This window comes from Nestor notabilis, unplaced genomic scaffold, assembly GCF_000696875.1.
Source record: "Nestor notabilis isolate BGI_N333 unplaced genomic scaffold, ASM69687v1 scaffold1881, whole genome shotgun sequence".
Lineage (NCBI taxonomy): Eukaryota > Metazoa > Chordata > Aves > Psittaciformes > Psittacidae > Nestor > Nestor notabilis.
Window position 1 is genome coordinate 1 of NW_009915882.1, and position 21038 is coordinate 21038.

A 21038-nucleotide genomic window follows, 5' to 3' on the forward strand; every position below is an offset into this window, starting at 1 on the left:
TGACTGCTGTAGCTGAACCCAGGACAGACTAACAGACCTGTAGTTTCTTGGGTCTTCCTTCAAGCCCTTATTGTAACATATAGCCTATAACAACATGGACAACTTCCAGTCAGCAGGGACCTTCCCAGGACCCCAAGACCTTTGGTAGATGTTTAAGAGGGGTCTTGCTGCAACATCCACTAGTTCCTTCAGTACTCTGGGATGAATTCCATTCAGCTTCATGGACTTCAACTGATACAACTGGTCCCTTACAATTTCACTGTCCACAAATGGAAAGTCACTGTGGAAATGGAAAGTCACACTTGTGGTCCTCCAACTCAAGAGGACTGGGCAGCCCAAGATGTGTCAGTATTATTAGAGACTGAGGCAAAAAAAAGCATTGAATGCCTTCACTTTTTTCCATCCCAATTTCTCACATGACCATCTTTAACAAGTATCAGTCCAATGTTTTCCTTAGACCTCCTCTTGCTATTAATGTACTTCAAAAAGCCGCTGTTGTTGTCTGATACAACGCTGGCCAGTTTCAACTCTAAGCTTTGGCCATTTGTGTCTTCTCCCTGCATACGCAAACCACAGCCATCCAGAGAGGGGCCACAAAAACAGTTATAGGGCTGGAGCATCTCTCCTACAAATACAGGCTCAGAGACTTCGGCTTGTTCAGCCTGGAGAAGAGAAGGCCCTGGAGAGACCTTAGAGCAGCTTCCAGTGCATAAAGGGGCCTACGAGAAATCTGGAGAGGGACTTTTTACAATTGTGTGTAGTGACAGGACAAGGGGAAATGGCTTTAAACTGAAAGAGGGTAGACTTACATTAGATATGAGGAATAAGTTCTTTACTGTGAGGGTGGTGAGCCACTAGAACAGGTTGACCAAAAAAGTTGTGGCTGTCACACAAGGCCAGGTTGCATGGGGCTTTGAGAAACCCGGTCTAGTGGTAGGTGTCCCTGCCCATGACATGGGGATTGGAACTAGATGATCTTTAAAAGGTCCCTTCCAACCCAAACCATTCTATGATTCTGTAATCTTCCTGCAAATCCTGACTTCGCTTCCCAGGACCATACAATTTCTTTTTCCTCCTGAGTTCCAAGAGGAATGCCCTGTTCAGCCAAACTGGTCTTCTGTGCTGCTTGCTGGACTTTCAGTACAAAGGGACTGCCCGCTCTCCAGCTTTTAAAAGGTGGTTCTTAAAAACTGACCAGTATTCATGGAACCCTAAGCCCTCAGAAGCAGATCTGCAGGGGACACTGCTAACTAGATCACTAGTAGTTTAAAGTTAGCTCTCTTGCAATCCAGGGTAGCAACTGTGCTGACCATTTTGCAGTTATATCAAAATTCTTAAACTGAACTATTTTGTGATCTCTGTGGCCAATACAGCCACCTACAATCACATCTCCCACAAGTCCTTCTCTATTCACGAATAACAAGTCCAGGAGGGCATCTTTCCTAGTTGACTCACTGAGTACTTACAGGAAATTACCTTCAACAGACAAGAAATAATCTTTAACATACTTCAGGAATTTCCCAGACTTGCCTGTCACATCAGAATGGTATTCCCAGTTGATGTCTGATAAGTTGAAGTGTCTGATAAGGACAAGAAGACAATTAGAGAGAAGAGAAGCCTGGAAAAATTCTGGGGAGTCCTGGTGGAAGAGAAGCAGAATATGAGTGAACAGTGTATCTTTGAAGCAATAATCGCATACTGGACCGCCTTAGTAGAAGTATGGCTACCAAATCAAGGCATGATATTATTTCTTTCTACTCAAGCAATCCACTGTGTCCTTCACTGCAAGTACTGTGTGAGTACACTATGTGTTCTAAGGAATCTGCCTTAGAGGAAAAGAGATAGAACAGTGCACCTAGTTCATCTAAGAATGCTGAAGATATTCAAATCTGTATCAAGCTACTTAAGTCTGAAGATAAATTTTGATAAATATCCTGGAATATCAAGATGTATGATTCATTAGCTTGTCTGCCACTCAGGAGAACTCAAGTTTGGTTGAGAACCTGACTGACCTGTAAATGGATTCTCATCTAGAAATAGGAAAGAAAGGGCAGCTACAGGAACTTGAGTCTCCTGGCACTTCTAGAAGGTTGCCATGGCAGGAAGTATGGCTTACCAAGGCAAGACCTGCCATAGTTACTCTTCAGTACTGCCATAGGTACATTCAACCTTTAAAGACAAGAAGACCTCCTAGGAGCTCAGAACCTAAGTAAGGGCTTAACCAGACGAACAGTGATACTGACATCAATAGAAAAATCTGATAGGTTATCTTTCCCTGCTCTTAGAGAAAAATCATGTGAAGCCTGGCGACACCCCCCCCTCCCCCCCCCCATGAAGATTCCCAAACATCTCTCTCATAAAAGGTTTAAAACTGTCCTGACACCACAGAAGAAACAAAACTACTGTGAACAACACTCAGATTGTAGCAGGATATAACAGAATTTGTTTTAGAAAGGGGAACACAAAGGCCAAAATTTAAAACTTTAGCTGAATGATCAGTAATCTGAGGAAGTTTGATGAAAAGACTCAAACCAAGAGAGGCTGCAGAGAATAAACCACTCAATTGCAAAAGTACATTTTAGAGAACCACTCCCTGTCACTGAAGCAGCCTGCAAGTTAGGTTATGAGGCTGCCAATCCTAAAATGTATTTGCAGGTTGTCAGGAGAATGTGACCACCTTTCTCCATCACTGTGTTCATAAGCACTAGATAGTCAAGCTACTACTCCTCAGGTTTACCTTCTCTTTGTATGTTCTAAATTACAGGCCCTCCAGTAATTTCCAGTAATCTCCAGGCCCGTACAGTGCTAAGGCTTCTTCTGCCACCTCTTAAGCACCACTGCTCAAAATACCTACAAAATAAGACAATCCAATGACTACCTGAAAACAGGAACACTCCTCTCTCCACAAAACCCTCACAGCTTGTTCCACAACCCAAACAGACCTCTGTACTCCTTCAGCAAGGTAAAAAGGCTTTCCTTGTTCTAATTAGTTCTAAAAATGTACCACCACCAAAAAATGGTTTTGAGAGGGATTTACAATGACAGATCTGACAGTTTGCTTGGGCTGTGAAATATAAATCCAATTTAGATGTCTCCCCAAGAATAAGTAGATATTTAGGGGATGAGACACTGACAGTGTGTCTATAGGATAACTATATGTCAATCATGATTTAGCGAGTCACTCAATTTTTGTTTTGTGTATGTTATGAGCATTTAACATTTTAATAGATTTAAATATAAATCACTGCTTTATATTCTCAAACTCAAATCTTTCCCTCAGGTATTTGATTTATAAGGGAGAGCAGAACACTGTGAAACCACTAAAACCATGCAAATTTTCTCATCTACTTAAAAGTGCTAACTGCACCTCCACATTCCAAATGAAATTTATAAGTTTAAAGGCTATTGTTTGAAAGCTCCACCCAGCGAAGAAAACAAAAAGAGTTCTATGCATACAAATATATGCTATTTTTAAAGGACTTACGAAGCCATGAGGCCACCTGTTCCTTGACACAAGCTATGCAGGAATATATTCTAAAAACATAACTAAAAATAAGCTCCAGACATACTAATTAAAAGTAAGGGGAGTGTGATCAAGAATTCAAGGAAAGAGGGAAGAAATCACTATCCACATATTCTGCAACCCAAAATAACAGGGGAACAAGTGGAAGTGCTATGAAGAGAAGAGAATCTCTTTTGTGTATGCTCCAAAATACAATCATCAGTAGGTGGAGACACCTCTAGAAGAGGGAGCAGGCAATACTTTCTGAAGGGAGGGAAAGACTGAGACAGAGTGGTCTGACCAAAAGCCAGGTGATACTTTAAATGGCTTTTTTGTTCAATGGCATGTTAACTTCTATGGCAAGCATCCTTTAGAAATGCTAACAGTAATTTTGTAATTTATACACTGAGAAACTGGAATTTTGTATATCCTCTACCATACTGCAAGGATATTAAGGGCCCAGGGTCCCTTCAAATACACCAGCTTGCAGATTTATGTCCAAGTAGTTTTCCCAGTTCCTCATCCAGTAGGAGATTTAGGAAAGACCATGCAATACACAAGCAAGACTAAAGACATTCAGAACAAGGGAGAAGGACAAGGTCTAATGGATCATGCTGCCAGTGAGCCAATGGCAGTTTCTGAATGGACAAGCACCGTATTTGCTTCACTAGAAGCAACGTGATTTGAGTCCATTAGCATATGGCCTGAAAACATTCTGCTAATGCAGAATTCAGGCTCCATGTTTCAACTTGTTTGCATTCCCTCCTCATTCCCCAGCCAAAATAACAGGGTGAGACTTTTGCCTCCCTCAGTGGCAGGGGGACTTTCACCCAAAAAACACTAAATGCACAAACAAGCAAGATGTCCAGGGGGTGAATAAAGATCTGAAAACCCAAAAGAATCTGTACATGACCCAGCACATATGAGCTGGCAGCAGGGAAAGAGATGAATGCATAATAAATACAACAATAGCAAGAATATTTTTAAAAGCCACTGTGGTCCCAACACCAATTACCTTTTTTTTTTAAACACAGATTCACAAACGTGGTTTAGGTGTAGGGCACACAGATCAGTCTGGATGATGCCAGGCATCACGCACCAATACTGAAGATTATCACTACCACTAAACAAGATGTTTGGTGGAAGCACACAGAGTCAAACACTTCCAAAATCCAAGCTTTTACAGTTGCAATGCTTCTTTTTAGCTGTATCCCGGGCTCTTCTCCGGTGGCATTTTAAAAAAGTTACTGGAGGCAGCAATAGTGGCTTTCTCGGCTGCTGGTGTTTTCCCTGTCCATTCAGAGTTCTGGGATCTCAGGGATGGTGTTGCTGGTAGCTCTGACTCTGCTGCATCCATGTGGACAGATAAAGTTGCTGGAATATAAAATTTCAGGAAAGGGGGAACAGAGGAAGAGAGTAGGAAAAGCAATAAAAAAATAAAAGTTAGAGCAAGTGATTTCCAGGCAAATGCCTCATATTTATGTAATTTCTTATATGAAGGTGTTACCTCCCCAAGTTCCTGCCAGTTCCCCCACCTAATTCCATTGAAATACAGGTTCTTGATAGCATTAACAACTTTGCTGTAATGATTCTCACATTCAGAACTCCAAGTTCCTAATCCACTAACTAGTTCCTTTAGTCAAAGTTCGTGTTGGAAATCAAGAGCTCTAGCTGTCCCATACTTAAACAGAATCAATTCAAACTCACTTAACTGAAGATACCTTGATCTCTTTACAAAGACTCAATTAACCCTATATCTGGGAATTTCAAACTCTCTGAAGGCTTGGCAAATTTCAAGTTGCAAAGCTCAGTTAAAGAGGAAAATATACCTCTCCTCCTTATGCAGTAAAGGCAGTACCATAAACCTCCACATATATCTAATATGTCAAATGACCATATTATACCAAGAAGCTACTTGCTAAGCTAGGCTGGAATCCATTCTCATTTTATCACTAGAACCACTACTTCAAAATAGGACAGGCTATAATTAGCAAGAGAGATTTGCAGATCCATAGCTCAAACCAACACCCACCAAAATTTCCAGAGGAGATAAGAGTTTGCTCCCATTCCCAGTATCCTGAATCACTCAATCTTCAAAAGCAGAACAGGGCAGGATAAAAAAAAGTTAATGCCATAGGAGTCTTTGGGGCAACCAGAAGCTTTTTGAACAAGTGTGTGCTTCAGTATGAAACACATCTCTTGTTCGTTGTATTCTCACAATAGATAATAGCTGTTTGTGTGTTCTTATTACAAGTTGCCTCTGCTGTTCTGTAGTGGCTGAAGGATAGAGGCCATAACACGCCTCAACTAGTGGGCTGATTGCTTTGAAGTTCAAATAAAAAGCTGGTTCAGTGCTTCAGGTTCCCCACTCATTAGATCTGGAACACCAACAATCCTGCTTCTATACATCCAAACCAGTGAGTCATTCCCATACAACCACAACAATGCAGCTGATAACAGTACATTGCATATTCTACCTCTAGCCCATCGGCTTCCTCCATCTAAAGGTCAGATAAAACATGCAAAAACAATCAAGTCCTTTAAGAATCACCACCAATACTACACTATGGGCCCCATGCTAGCAGTCTCTGCACTCAGGCTCTCTATTTTTGCTCATAAAAAGAAAAAAAGCAAAGCACTAGAACAGGCTTCTTGCTGCTGGGTACCATCATACCATGACAAAAAGTGAATCCATTGGCAAGAAATAGGAGAGGGAAAATTCACCAAATTGCTACTACTCAGACTGTTCTCTGATAAGCAGTTTCAGAGGCTGCCAACTGGCACTTTTTAGAAATTACTATTTTTCACACGCTAAGTGTGAATATATGACAAGGCAGACAAAAATCTCTTTATGCAGATTTTTACTCCAGACTGACTGTAATACCTGAATAGGATGCCAGTTACCACGTGTGCTGCTACATATATAGGGAACTGAACGACAATAAACATTACAAGTATCAATGTAAAGCTGGACAATTGTTTATCATTTATTTCACAACCATCTATACTTGTGGCCTCTTCTGACAAACCAAAGACAGGCACGACAATCTTCATCAGATCCCTTTCAAACCAGAGCATAACTATCATGAGAATAACATTTTATACAGTATTTATCAGACAAGCTCTACTGTGCCACTGGGGACATTAGTCCAACTCCATTTGCTCTGCAACAGAAAGTAAGTACACACAAGGACACCATCAGTGCCTTTTGAAGACCCTAAGTCTTAGATCACTGAAAATTTCGAGGACCTTTATCACAACAAACTTTCTTCCTCCCCAGGCACCGGCCAGTGATCACTAAGTTGGATGAACTTCTGGTCTAATCCAGTACAGCCACCATTCTTACTTTCTCCAGATATCCTTATTCTACTCCCAGACTACACCAGCCAGACCTCTGTTCTTATCTGGTGAAAGCCTCATTCTTTAGGACTCACATACTGCACAACTGTGTAGTGTGGAAAGCACTTTCATTTTCAATCTCTCTCGACACTGCCATAAGTTTGACCACCTTAATTTTGATAAGTCACTTCCTGAAGTGCAAATGAATTCTGAATTTGCTACCTACTTTTTGTTGCTCTCAACAGCCAGGCCTTTTTCCAAAATACTATTCTTTAACCCCTATCTCAGTTACACTATTTAGGCCAGTTAACCTCAAAGCGCAGGACTAATACCAGAAATTTAATGTTATAACAATACAACAGAGACCTAAGCATTTCTGCTACTGTGATGCATGTTTCTGGATGTTCATACTATGGTCTCTCTCAAAAGATGCTTTACCAGAACCATAAATACTCACTTACATGAAAGTAAGTGAGAAGACATGGAATAAACGTAGTTTGCTTCTCTCCCAAATAAACATACATCTAGTTCCCTTCTCTCATTCCTGCAGCTAAAAGGGAGATAGCATCCACATCTCATATGCCTTTTATTAGCATCTTCTGATTTCAGCCAAATTCAACTCAAAACTTTCTGTAGATGATGGGGGGGTGAGGTGGCAGGGGAAGATTTGTAGCTGCATGTTTAAGAAAGAAGCTAAATTCATCACAATGACAGGGGAGAGTGTTGGCAGAGATTTGAGCTATTTATTCTTTTAGGAAAATCCTATAAAGAATGACACAAGGAAGCCTCTATCTGCAGCCTTGTTCATCACACTGGTGAGGAGTCCGATAACAGATGTATGCAGTAGTGTGATTTAGTGCCGGGAGCTGGCCCCTGATGTGTATTAATACAGCGGCAAAGCGGAACGAGCCCCTCTTCATCACTCATCTCTATAAAAGAGGTGGAATCCGAGATGGCCCGATGTTCAGCAGAGCAAGCCCATTTGTTCTGCTGACTGATGGAGCCAGCTCAGGCTATGTCCTTCACCTCCATGGGGCACCCAGGTTGCAAAAAAGGAGATCACTGACGCAGAACCTGGTCAACAAGTGAGACGAGCGCAATTGGACTCAGCTAAGATGTTATTTAAAGGTGAAGAAATCCAGCACTCTGTGTGCCTGCAGTGACAGGCATAGGCCTGCGTTCTGATCTACTTGTGTTTCATCTTTTGAAGAAGTAAAACACCACATACAAAAAGCCTATGTAGTGAGAAAATGAGGCTGCTGTGATTCCTCAGGTATGGGGGAACCCCAGTGTAAGACATTTATGAGTGGATGAGTAGATGCATGGCAAGGGAGAAAAATCTATAACTATCTCAGCAATGTTTAAGCATAAGAGTCTTCAGTTAATTCTACATTATTGTAGAGTAATCCTATCTATTTCTTTAGGCATTAGTAATTCCAGTCAGATCACCTTTGATGGAAATAACATCAGATTTCAGAAGTTTCCAAGTTACACACCCAGGTTGTGCTCCAGCTACAACTGGAAGACTGGTGTACAAAGTCAGCTAGGACACAGCTCCACTTACACAATCAAAAGGTTTTTTCTACAAGTCAGTATTATCTAAATAGGGTCTGAGTAAGAAATCTTTACCCTTTTTGACCATGAAAAACCTTGCAGCTCTTTTCTCTCGATCACCAAGCATCCTGTCTGGATTCCAGTAACTACACTCTCCTTCCTTACTTTGTAATGCACACCCTAAATTTCTTTCCCTCATCCCTAAAAGAAAAACTTTGAAACCTCTCTGCTACTGTTGTGGTTTAAACCCAGCTGGCAACTCAGAACCACACAGCCACTCGCTCACCTCCTGCTTTCCCCCCTCCCTGGGTGGGATGGGGAGGAGAACTGAAAGAACGTAAACCCCATGGGTTGAGATTAGAACAGTACAATAACTAAAGCACAATATACTACTAGTAATAAGGAAAATAACAAGGGGAGAGAATATAAAACTAAAAGGAGAAAAGAAAACAAACAATAAACAACAGTGATGCACAGTGCAATTGCTTACCACCTGCTGACTGATACCCAGCCCGACCCAAGCACCAATCTGGCTTTCCAGGTGACTCCTCCCAGTTTCTATACTGGGCATGATGTGCTGTGGTATGGAATACCCCTTTGGCCAGTTTGGGTCAGCTGTCCTATCTCCACTCCCTCCTAGCTTCTTATGCCGCTCCTCGCTGGCAGAGCATGAAAGACTGAAAAGTCCTTTATCAGGGGGAGTGCTACTGAGCAACACCTAAAACATTGGTGTGATCTCAGCATTGTTCTCAGACTAAAGCCAAAACACAGCACTGCACCAGCTACTAGGAATAAAATTAACTTTATCCCAAACAAAACCAAGACAGCTATCTTCCAGTGCCGAGTTCCACCCTAGATGCAGATTCAAGTCTTCCAAAAGTGTCCTTGTACAATTTGCCTAGTCAGGTAAGTACAATATACATAATATTTTGAAACATGTAGGCATAGAAATAGAAGCTTTCCAAAAAAAACAGCAATGCAGTACAGAATACACTCTGAACAATAAATACACGGATACCTAAGAGGGGACAGTGAGACATTAGCATTCCTACCAAGAAAACCTAGTACTCCCAGAAGGAAAATTCTATGGCTACAGATACGCGATTTTACTAACTCTTTCACTACAGAAGTTTGCATATCCTAGCATGGAATACTCAAAAGACAGGAAAGAATATCCTAAATAAACAGTCAATAACATTACTTTTGCTGAGCAACAGATCCATAATTTTTTTTTTTTCCTCTTAATTTTTAATACAGAACCTTTCAGACTGTCTGTAATCCAGATCTGTGGCCTGGAGAGCTAGCACAACTTACCTCCTTACTTCATTATTCTACTGTCTATCCGCCAGCCTAAGGAAGAAACCTGAACCTCATTTCTCCTATTCATCACCAGTTCTTTCGGTCTTCCCCACTGTTTTCACACCACCATTTTTCCCATGAGCTTATCCACCACATTATTACTGGATTACAATAACAATTTTTTAATAGGTTAGTTGGAAGAACATGGGTCACTTGATAGTAGGCAAAATATTTCAAGAGAGGGTAGGGTGAGAGGCCAGAGAAAAGTCTCCTAAACCTCTCTGTGGTCTGCAGAGTAAAACTTCTTCACATTCTATTAAGTAATCAGTCTCTTTCCAGAAATATGGCACATGAAAATAAACCAGCATTTTAACCAGTACATCCCCAGAGCAAGAAAAAAGTTACAATTTTCATTCACAAGAAGGAACACACCATGAACAACGATCACCTCCTTATTACCACATACTGCGTTAATTTAGGAATGGTGGAAATAACACCTTATGAAGAAACATAGTATTACCCACTATATAATGAAGCACCGTAAATTATATTAATGTGCCATAGTGTCATTTCAGTAGGCAGCTTTTGATGCTATGAAAAACCAGTGATACTCTCTCTCACATGTTGCCTTTCTCACACACGTTTCATTAGTTTCAAATCAAGATAATGCTTTTGACTATTGTGACTGGCACTTTGCTCAAGAGAGACTTCAGAAATGCTGGCACACAGATATCAGGCTACCTGATGTTGGGCTGGACATGGAGGCTGCAGCTGGCTTTCGTTTCCTCTTGATGTCCCTTGAACATGGTGGTCCCAGGTGTAAATTTGCTTGCCTATAGAGAAATGAAAACAAGTAAAACTTTGTTCTAGTATCACTTTCCTGTAAGACACTGGCCAATCACCCTCCAACCAATTCAGTAGAGTACCCATATTCCAACAGTATGCATGTCCATGCATACTGTTTCCACTTCAGTAGTAAATTCATAAAGTTAGGACCGCAAAACAGTCTGATGCATTTTCAAAATTATTATTTCCTTTTAGAAGTTCTGTGACAACAGACAACAGCTGAACTGGCTGATGGCAATACAGCCTTTCTGCACCTGTAAACAGGCTGAAAGGCACAATCAGTCACATTAACTGCTAAGTCCGAAGCCTACTGATGACCACTTCAGTTTGACCATTTCCAATTAAGAAGAAATCTGCACTGTCGGGACTGACTTGAACTGAGCACTTCTCCAAGTTCTAGACGTAGGAAGAATAGACGTTTAAGTCAGAAAAGACAGTCTTGGGATCAAACCAGAGAACTTTCTCAAATACAATCCAAAATGAATACAAATGCATAATGTAGCAATGACATTGTGTTCAAATCACTGCTTTGTCCATGATACCAGAGTTTCTTTGGCAAGTTCCTTGGCCATTCTCTGCATCAAATCTGACGTGCAAAACGCAGAACTAGAATGCAAATAAGATTGTGAAGTGCTTACATGGTGCAAAGATTGGAACCACATAAATTTTGATGATTAAGTGCTGAAAAGCTTCTATGTCTTTAAAGCCTATTATTTGATTAACAAAAAAAATCCTGCAAGTTTAACAAACACATTTATCAAGTCCTGAAATCTTCTGCAAATAACAAAGGGAAAAGTTTATGGCTTTGTATTGCCATGCCAAAATCTACAAAACCTTAATAAAAAAAATAATAAAAAAAAAAAGCAGCATAGCAGTGTATTTATAATACATACAATTTTAGACACTCTATTAATGCAAAACCAAAGTGTACTCTTGTAGCGATACAGAACAGTGAATATTTCCCATACCAGTCAAAACCATAAATTATTTGAATGCTGCTGGGTTTACTTACTTACCTGTAACAAAGCACAACCCCAAAGAAAGAACTATCTAGTCTTCTGTCCTCTCAACTAAACTTTGAAAGTTCTACAAGAAGTCTAAAAAAATCTGTCATCCAAGTTTGACATTAAAGAATAGCTTCAAAAAAAATTTAAATTGTGCTAAGTTTCACTGACAGCCAGTTTTTCAAATCTGGGAATGCATGTTAGTGTAGTCAGACACAGGAGTCTCCTGAAAACATGAACTAAATAAAGGCTTTCAAAAATACCAGCACACCTACAAATCACATATTCAAATCTCAAGTTTGTACACAGAAATGATCAACCTCTAAGTGACTTCACATATGCTAAAAACTGCTTTTGTAAATGATGAAGATAGTGGCTATATAGCATTTTTGCACAGTCCCACCATGTAATCTGAAACACCTGGGCACACACATACCCCAAGGAAAAGACAGCCTCAGTCAAGTGGAACTTCAGTTTTTTATTTTGCATCAGTGACAGAGTATTACATTACTAACTAGACAACTACAAAATTATATATAATAATCCAACTCATTTTATTCCATAATAATAAGGTTCCCTTTTTAATTTTATGAATTTACACCAACATTAGCCGTCTGATCCTTGGTGGAGAACCAGTACAGACTAGGAAGGAAGTATACACTATCAATTTTTAAGAGACTTTATGTAATCTTTCCCAGTTCACGAATGTTACAAACTAGATTTCAAGTAAGAGCACCTGCTCTCAGCTCCATGCTCAAACCATATCTACCCTTACCTCATGATTACATGCAGGGTGGAGGGGGAACAGAATGTGAATGAGAATCTCAAAATCCCTTCTTGTTACAAAAGTAAAGGCAAATCATACTCTAGCTGGAGACTAACATCAAGGACGCTGCATCTAGCAGCCCTGCCTCTAACACAGAGGCTCAGTGGTCGTAAATTGTCTCTGTAACATGTATTTCATTCAGGTTTATCCCTTATTGATCACCCACACTGCAGTTAGCAAATCAGGAACCTATTGATTACTCACTGGCTCTGACTGACCTGGTGGTAAAAGTGTCAGTTTCAAGCTGCTGGTGCACTTGACTGGCACCATAAATCTGCATTCATGGAATCTCCAGGTGGTAGGTACCTTGGGAAAGAGAGGAGCAAAAGAATGCATGTAGGGCTGATAGCCCTCATCAAGATACGGACTAAAATGGTGTCTGAGGAATAATTTATGAAATACGAATTTTTTGGGTTGGTAGCAGACTTTTCAATCTAAATTTCTAATCACTAGCTTGCATACCTGTGCTGTATCGGTAAGAGATTAGAATTGGCGATTCCCAGTTTAACAGCAAACTCCTAGGAACACCACCACCAGGAAAGTCAGGTCATGTGCAGCACACAACATAGCAGTGGACAGGCTGAACTATAAATTGTGAACAGCTCACTGACAGGCTGTAAGCATGAATTAGCTTTTCTGCCAAAGTTGAATCTTAACAACTTTTCTGAACAGTTTAAAAATTACTCTGAAGTAGAACAGAACAGGGCTGAGATGAAAGACTGACAGAAAATGCACATTTGTGCAATCACAAGCCCCTCTGTGAAGAATTCTGAGGCGCAGAGCTTTGTGGGATGAAAGATCTGGGCCTAAACTGAGAAACTAGAATGGTACTTATTCGGTCCTTAACTGCTTCTAATCTCTTCTCCTAAACTTCTATACTTTCTTCAATGTTGCACAAACAGTACCAGAAACGAATTCCCTGGTTACTTTTGGACTATAGCTGGTTGATCATGAGAAGGAAAAAAAAAAAAAGGTGCAGTGCCCAGTCACAGCTGGATCTGCCAGGTGACCAGAGACTAATGTGAAAACCTAGTTTACAATCTAAAGAGGACTGAAATTCTAACCTGGGAAGAGGAAAAGTAGAACACACCTGGAGAGACAAAGCAGGATCCAAAGTGCAGCTACATTCACTGCTACAATATATCCAACTAACACTGCAGCGCCTCACAGCCAGGAGTTAAGTGAATTACAAATTATGCATGTATAGAAAAAATGATTTTATATTGAAAAAGAAGTCTACAGTGTCTTTCTGACAATGTTTGGGTTTTGTTTGTTTTTGTTTGAAATTACAAGCTAAAGAAATTATCCAGGATATATGGATTTGTCTCTTGTTCTTAACATGTTGCTTTAGGTACCTGATTCTACATGCAGCTCCCACTGGAGAAAAAGCATGCTTTGCTACGCAGAAAGCTGAGATTCATTGCTGTCTCTAATGAGTCAGAAGTAATGTTTCCTTTCTTTTCCACATATTTATTCTATGACTTTTTTTTCTTTTTTTAAATGAACTGTAATTGCAGACACTGCACTCCTATCTCACTCCTCCCGTTCAAGGTGACCATGTGCTGGACATTAGGGTCACAGGAGCTTGCCACTATTTTACATCCACCACAGGGTTTCAACAGAAAATTAGGATTGACAGTATGATCTGTGGGAGACAATATGGAACACAAGCAGACTCCAGCCCACAAAGACCCTTACTGAACAGTATCAGGCCCCTGGAACGTTCACTGTCTGTGAAGCAAAGTCTAGATTATAAAGCAATCTCCACTTTTTAGAGTAAAAAATACCTTAAACTCACAATGGAGGTTTCTGGGAAGAATACAGAGCTGTAACAGTCTCCTCTGAGCTGCCTCCTTCTTGGAGGCAGGAGGCACATCGCACACTTGGGGGTGTATGCCTCTCACTGTAATCTTACATCATCCAGCTTGTCTACTGACAATCTTTATTTCAACTGTATCCTTAGAGGAAGCAAACCACTTGGATTATGTAGTGAAAGTGAGAGGCAGCCATTAATCTACTGTCATAAAAACACGGGATGTTATTATCCTCATGTTAAAGTAAATGTTCAACAGAAACAGCCTTCTAACAAGGATACTGTTACTAAAACTCCACACAACTCTGCTGTTGCTGTTGTGATGCTATATTCCCAGCAAACATAGGTCAAATAAAAGGCTCTAAGCCCTGAGGTGTTACCTGAGGCTGTTGATGGTGGCTTCACAAATTAATAGTAAAAGCAGAATTCTTCCTCCTCTTTGCCTATAAAGCCAGCTGGGCATCAGAGTCTGATCTGCACATAATACGTGTAAATCAGTACAAGTTGCTCATCCAATCTGCATGCAAAGCTTCCACACATAAAAGTGGCTCCTGCTGTCACATCACACTGTAGATATTTCCTGTGAATAGCATTCTCTCCTCTGCCCTGCAGAGCCTCATGGGAGAGCTTCCAGAACACCTTTTCAGATTCCAAAATCACTAACAGGCCAGCTCACTTCTTAAATCATCCAAATCTCATAGGTCTTCATGCAGCAGCTGTCTGTTCCCCAAATAAGCATTATAATGACATAGCAATTCCGTTACTAAAAGCCTGTGTGTGGCAAATAGGAGCGAACATGTTTTCTTATAGTTTTCTATGTAAGTATTCTAAGCAGAGACAATGTGATCCCATATATTGCATTCTCAATTTTCATACTAAATCACATGATGTCTGTTCCAGAAACAGTCCCAGTATTTGCCAGACGTGCTGCGTACACGGATTTGATAATGGCAACATGCTCTACAGGTGAATAAAGAAATAGCAAGTAAACAAAATTCTGAAGCTAAGGGGAATTTATTTTTCACTCCAGAGAATTAGGATTCACCAAAATGGGAGCATTAGGCCTCAGACAACTGCATGTGACACTAGGTTGATAGCTGTTGTTCACCGCATGCCTGTCAGAAGAATTCAGTTATATCCCCAACTGGAGTATTAGCCAGGTTTTAGCAAAGGAAGACATGAAAGTGTCTGACATTGAAGGGAATCCCTGCACTTCCACATGTTTGGGTAAGAGGAAGAAATGTCAGGATCTCTGCAGAGATACAGAAGAGAAAGAACAAGATTTACTCGATAAGCATATTTCTAGAAATGGAAATAGAATTAGAGACATTCAGGCCTTTTCACTCTTAACAGCACCACCAAATCCAGGGTGTGGGGCAGTTCAGTAGATGATCACTCATCCCTTTAGATCTTTACCCTGTGTTCCAGGTAAGATGAGAGACTTGCTTCTAAACCCAATTAAACTCTAGGTTTACAGTTAACATTAACTGACAGTACCTACAAAGCGATTTTCAGAGGTCTTTAACATAATTCTTCAAAATCTCCACCTTCAACATCTACTTGCCATCTGAGATGCACTCTTCTATGACCTCCAGTGGGAACATTTAATAGCGTTTTTCACCCATAATCCTATTTTAAAAGGCTAGGCAAACAATAAATGGCATTAGCGAAAAATTATCTTCTACCTTCTCTTATTCTACCTGCTATTCAAAACGAAATTGAAGGGAACATTGGCTCTAGGCTCCTTTGAAACTCTTACCCTCCCTTAAGGGAATTACAGTCCATCAACCAACAACCTGTAACATCTTCCCACTGACAGAGCCATTGAATAACCAAAATCTAGTAAGATGTTCCACTTAAGCCTGTATAAAATCCTCTTAAGTAGGAGTTCAAGAAGAAAATTCTGTTCAGACCACTCCTTTCTCCAAGACAGGCAAATAGGCAGAAGAGAGGAGGGGAAGGATCACTTGGGCTGTCCATGCAAGTCTCTACTTGCTTGCTTTTAGCAGCCTGCATGAAGCCGAAACCTTAACAGACAAGACATGATTAGCAAATGCTTTGTGCTCGTAAAGGAGAGTAATTATAGGCATGTGAAAAAAGGAAGAGATCCCTGAGGTACTCTTCCTTGCATGCCTCCCAAGAGGCAGCAGGGCCATTAAAAATTCCATGATGAAGAGGAAAAACAGCCTGGGAACAGCCAGGAGGCAATACAGCAAATTAATACACCAGTCGTCCCGCGGGAAGTCTGCAAGAAAGCAGGAAACTCTCCTCACTTCACAAAATAAAATTATACCACTAATGATAACAGTCACAACACACACAAAACGGCTTCTAATGATGGGTGTGAAATTCCCAGTGCTGTGCATACACTTTGAATGAAACCTCATCTCATCACACACACAAAGCAAGAAAAGTAATCTTGGTAGTGTACAATTTATACAGCCTTTCAAATAAGACTTCCCAAGGAACCCTCCACATAGGCTTTTCAGGGTCAAGGAGGAGGTTCTTGAACACCCTCAACTGCGCTCAGTATTCTAGCCTACAGCTCTGCTTAAACAAAGCACTGGGTTACCAGTCTTCCAGATGAACTGCACCAAAATCTGCCACTGAGACAAAGAAAACATTTCCATGTGAGAGAAAAAACTCTACCTGCCTTTGAGTTAGCAGAAACTAAGCAGAGAGAGGTAATTTTGCATGGCATGGTAGAGGCATCAGGTTGAAGAAATAAGATGTCCACAACATCAAGAGTTCCTTCTCTAATACTTTCGTATCGTTCTCAGGGATTAATGCCTCCCCTGACAAACCATTCTGACAAATTTCTGAGCAGAATTTCTCCACGATAAGGTGCAAGCTGCTAAGAGCTAACCAAAACACAAACTACTGGAATTGACTCCATCCATGGCAAAAGAAGACAATGTTAACTGGGGCAATTGCTGGACAATGCTTACAGAGATCAGCTGAACCTCGTGTAAGAAATGGACTACTAATAGGCTTGTCTCTGGAAGCACCGGAAGAACAACTATTGTCATAAAAATGTTTCTGTGAAGGAACTACTTCCTTCTGTGCCCTTGGCAGCATCTTTACGTAAAGCAAGCACCTTGTACCAGAAAGTTCAATCCTTGCCACATACATGGGGCCATATAACATGTTCATTCTTCCCACGTTTCTTTCTCCTATAAAGATTCTTGAGCACATTTCACATGAAAACAGAAACTATCTCAAACTACAGGCACTTAAAAACACATCTGTCTCTGGGATGAGACAACTTCTCTGCCAATATTCTGTAACAATTCATCAGGGATTACTCAGGACAGCAGTCACCCTCTTATTAGAGAAAGGAACTAAGCATATATTCATTGGTTAGCTATAGACTACATATTCGGCCAAACCAAGCAAACACAATTCCTCCAGGTTTAGAAATCCCCTGCCACAATCAGTAGCTTTGGAAAGGGCATTTACTGATGATCATAAAGGTAGAGACTTTGTCCTGTTCAAATTTGTGACCAGGATTTGTCTCGCTCTCCTTTCAGGAAGACAAACTTCTGTAGAGCACCAAGTAAAACACTCAAGGCTCTAGAAAGGTTATGCTAGCTGTAAATGAAGTCACCAATCTTCTTGCTTCACAGGCACAAAACATCCCCAGCGTGGGGCAAAAGCCCAGAAAGCAACCAATTTGCTGATGCACAATCTTCTGAATTCTTTTTATTCTCATCCAGTTGAATGATTATGAGCTCGTTTCTTCCTCCCTCCCCCTCTCCAGCTTTAACATGCTGGCTACAGCAGCATGAGGTCATGGTGCGACATCACAAAACTCCCTGCAGAAGCCAGTGGGAGGAGAGGCTTTGCTGGGTGGGTGCCAAGCTTTCCTTCAGACACATACAACCTCAGTACATTTTTCATGCTCTATTTACTAATTAACAAGGGAAAGAAAACCATGAAGCTGAAAGTCCAGACGTTTCTTTCAGATTTGGTCCTTTGTGCAAGCACATAAGCAGAACTGTCCCCCAAGCAAGGCTTTATCTCCTTGCATGGGAAAAAAGCTCAAAGGCACCTTACCTTTAGATAGTCACCTGCAGCACAAGAACAGGAGTCACCTCCAAGGCCAACACTTGAATTTAATTCAGGATTAGTCAGCAGAAGGCACCTGAATAGAATATTAAACCTAACTATGCAGACTCAAATATAGCTCAGTGTTCAGCCAGACAATATCTAAATTTCAGCAGTAGAGAGAGATATCAAGCCATTACAGGTCACAGGATCACAGAACGGTTTGGATTGGAAAGGACCTTAAGATCATCTAGTTCCAACCGCCCTGCCATGGGCAGGGACACCTCACACTAACCCATGTCACCCAAGGCTCTGTCCAACCTGGCCTTGAACACCGCCAGGGATGAAGCATTCACAACTTCCTTGGGCAACCCATTCCAGTGCCTCACAGTAAAGAATTTCTTCCTTACATCTAACCTAAACTTCCCCTGTTTAAGTTTGAAGCCATTACCCCTTGCTCTACCACTACAGTCCCTAACGAAGAGTCCCTCCTCAACATCCCCTTCAGATACTGGAAGGCTGCTATCAGGTCTCCACGCAGCCTTCTCTTCTCCAGGCTGAACAGCCCCAACTTTCTCAGCCTGTCTTCATAAGAGAGGTGCTCCAGCCCCTTATCATCCTTGTGGCCCTCCTCTAGACTTGCTCCCACAGCTCCATGTCTTTTTTATGTTCAGGACATCAGAACTGTACACAGTACTCCAAGTGAGGTCTTACGAGAGCAGAGTAGAGGGACAGGATCACCTCTTTCGACCTGCTAGTCAAACTCCTTTTGATACAGCCCAGGATACAGTTGGTTTCTGGGCTGTGAGGTCACACTGAAGCCAGCTCATGTTCTGCTTCTCATCAACCAACACCCCCAAGTCCTTCTACGCAGGGCTGCTCTGAATCTCTTCTCTACCCAACCTGTAGCTGTGCCTGGGATTGTCCCGACCCAGGTGTAGGACCTTGCACTTGTCTTGGTTAAACTTCATGAGGTTGGCATCGGCCACCTCACAAGCGTGTCCAGGTCCCTCTGGATGGCATCCCTTCCCTCCAGCATATCAACCGAGCCACACAGCTTGGTGTCATCGGCAAACTTGCTGAGGGCGCACTCAATCCCTTTGTCCATGTTGCCGACAAAGACGTTAAACAAAACAGGTCCCAACACCGATCCCTGAGGGACACCACTCGTTACTGGTCTCCAACTGGACATTGAGCTGTTTACCACAACTCTTTGCGTGCGGCCATCCAGCCAGTTCTTTATCCACTGAGTGGTCCATCCATCAAACTGATGTCTCTCCAGTTTAGAAACAAGGATGTCATGCAGTACAGTGTTGAATGCTTTGCACAGGTCCAGGTAGATGACATCAGCTGCTCTGCCCCTGTCCATCAGTTCCGTAGACCCAACACAGAAGGCCACCAAATTGGGCAGACAGGATTTCCCCTTAGTGAAGCCATGTTGGCTGTCACCAACCACCTCATTGTTCTTCATGTGCCTCAGCATGGTTTCCAGTAGAATCTGCTCCAAGATTTTGCCAGGCACAGAGGTGAGACTAACTGGTCTGTAGTTCCCTGGATCTTCCATTTTCCCCTTCTTGAAATGGGGGTTATATTACCCTTTTTCCAGTTATCAGGATCTTCACCTGACTGCCATGATTTTTGAAATCATCTCAGGAGATCTGAATCTGCCTAGAGGGTCTATTTTAGGCGCCCAGGATACCAAAATGCCTCAGCATGTCAACCACACAAGCTTGTCAGCACTTTGCCTCTCATCTTGTTCTGATTTTAATAGTGGGCAACAACATTGAGCCCATTTGTAGCCACACAACAGTCTTGCGGCAACCCACAGTCCAGAACAGATCATGTTTACTTCTAAAAGCACAGTATGTTCTGCCTGTCTGTCATATGCTGTTTCATATACTCTAAACACTTGGTGTATTGAGACTCTCAAATAACCTGCATCCATATGTTTTATGCTAAATTTGAACACAGGCTTCCTAGGGAAAAGTGCATTAACTTCCTGGTCCACAAGCATTGTTCAGACCACACAGTACTACTGAAGATAACCATGGGAGGGAAGTAAGACAACCCCAACAGAGCGGAGCAAGGGAGTTACCTGGCAGTGCAGTGTGCTGGTGAGCATCTTCGGTGGGAAGCATCAGCAAGCACATCCAGAGAGTACAGAGGAGATAATGGATTGAACTGGAAAGTCAAGAGATTTTATTTAAGCAAAGCATTAAAAGAAATAGTCTCCAGATACAGCTACTCAGATCTATTCCCTGTAGTTGTTCATACAGTATAAGAAGACCTTTCTGACACATGAAGGGATGAGATGAGGTGAGAACTGACTCCCACTTCAGACAAAAGGCTAGCACAGGGTGCAACAGCAAATCTCAACCATCTTCTCACAACAGAAAGCGTTATAAGCATGCTCCTCTTAGATTTTTAAAAATGATGGTTGACTAAAAGCATACTCAAAGTGCTCTACTGCTGCATGCCTAAAGCAAAAAGTCTGCCTCCCTTTCAGGAAGCCTATGTTTACCATCACATTGTAGGGAAATGTCAGTTTCTTCCCATTTCCCACAGAGAAGTTCCAGTATTCTCTATGGTTGCATGGATCACTGAAACAAACTTCTAAAAGGCTTGGGCTCACCAGGTTCAGTTCACAATGAGCTCTCAATTCATTCCACAGCAAGTGAGCTGCTCCTCCCACTCCCAGCCCACCTCACAAGGTTTCTTTGCAACTGCCAAAACCAGGTTTCTCAAACACTCCAGAGTCAGGCTAATCTTAGATCCTACGACTAGACAAATCCTGAAAGCACCAAACCT

At 41.5% G+C, this 21038-nt stretch overlaps 1 protein-coding gene across 2 annotated transcripts in view; it reads right to left on the reverse strand.

Moving 5' to 3' along the window:
- Window positions 1-4703: 4703 nt before the first annotated feature.
- The window catches only part of GPATCH2L (G patch domain containing 2-like), a 31709-nt gene continuing 15374 nt past the window's right edge, over window positions 4704-21038 (reverse strand). For both annotated transcript variants that reach the window (XM_010024331.1, XM_010024332.1), the window contains exons 7-9: window positions 20326-20411; window positions 10436-10527; window positions 4704-4876 (exon numbers count right to left, since the gene is read on the reverse strand). In XM_010024331.1, the coding sequence (XP_010022633.1) occupies window positions 4704-4876; window positions 10436-10527; window positions 20326-20411 (351 nt within the window). The remainder of the gene's footprint in view (window positions 4877-10435; window positions 10528-20325; window positions 20412-21038) is intronic.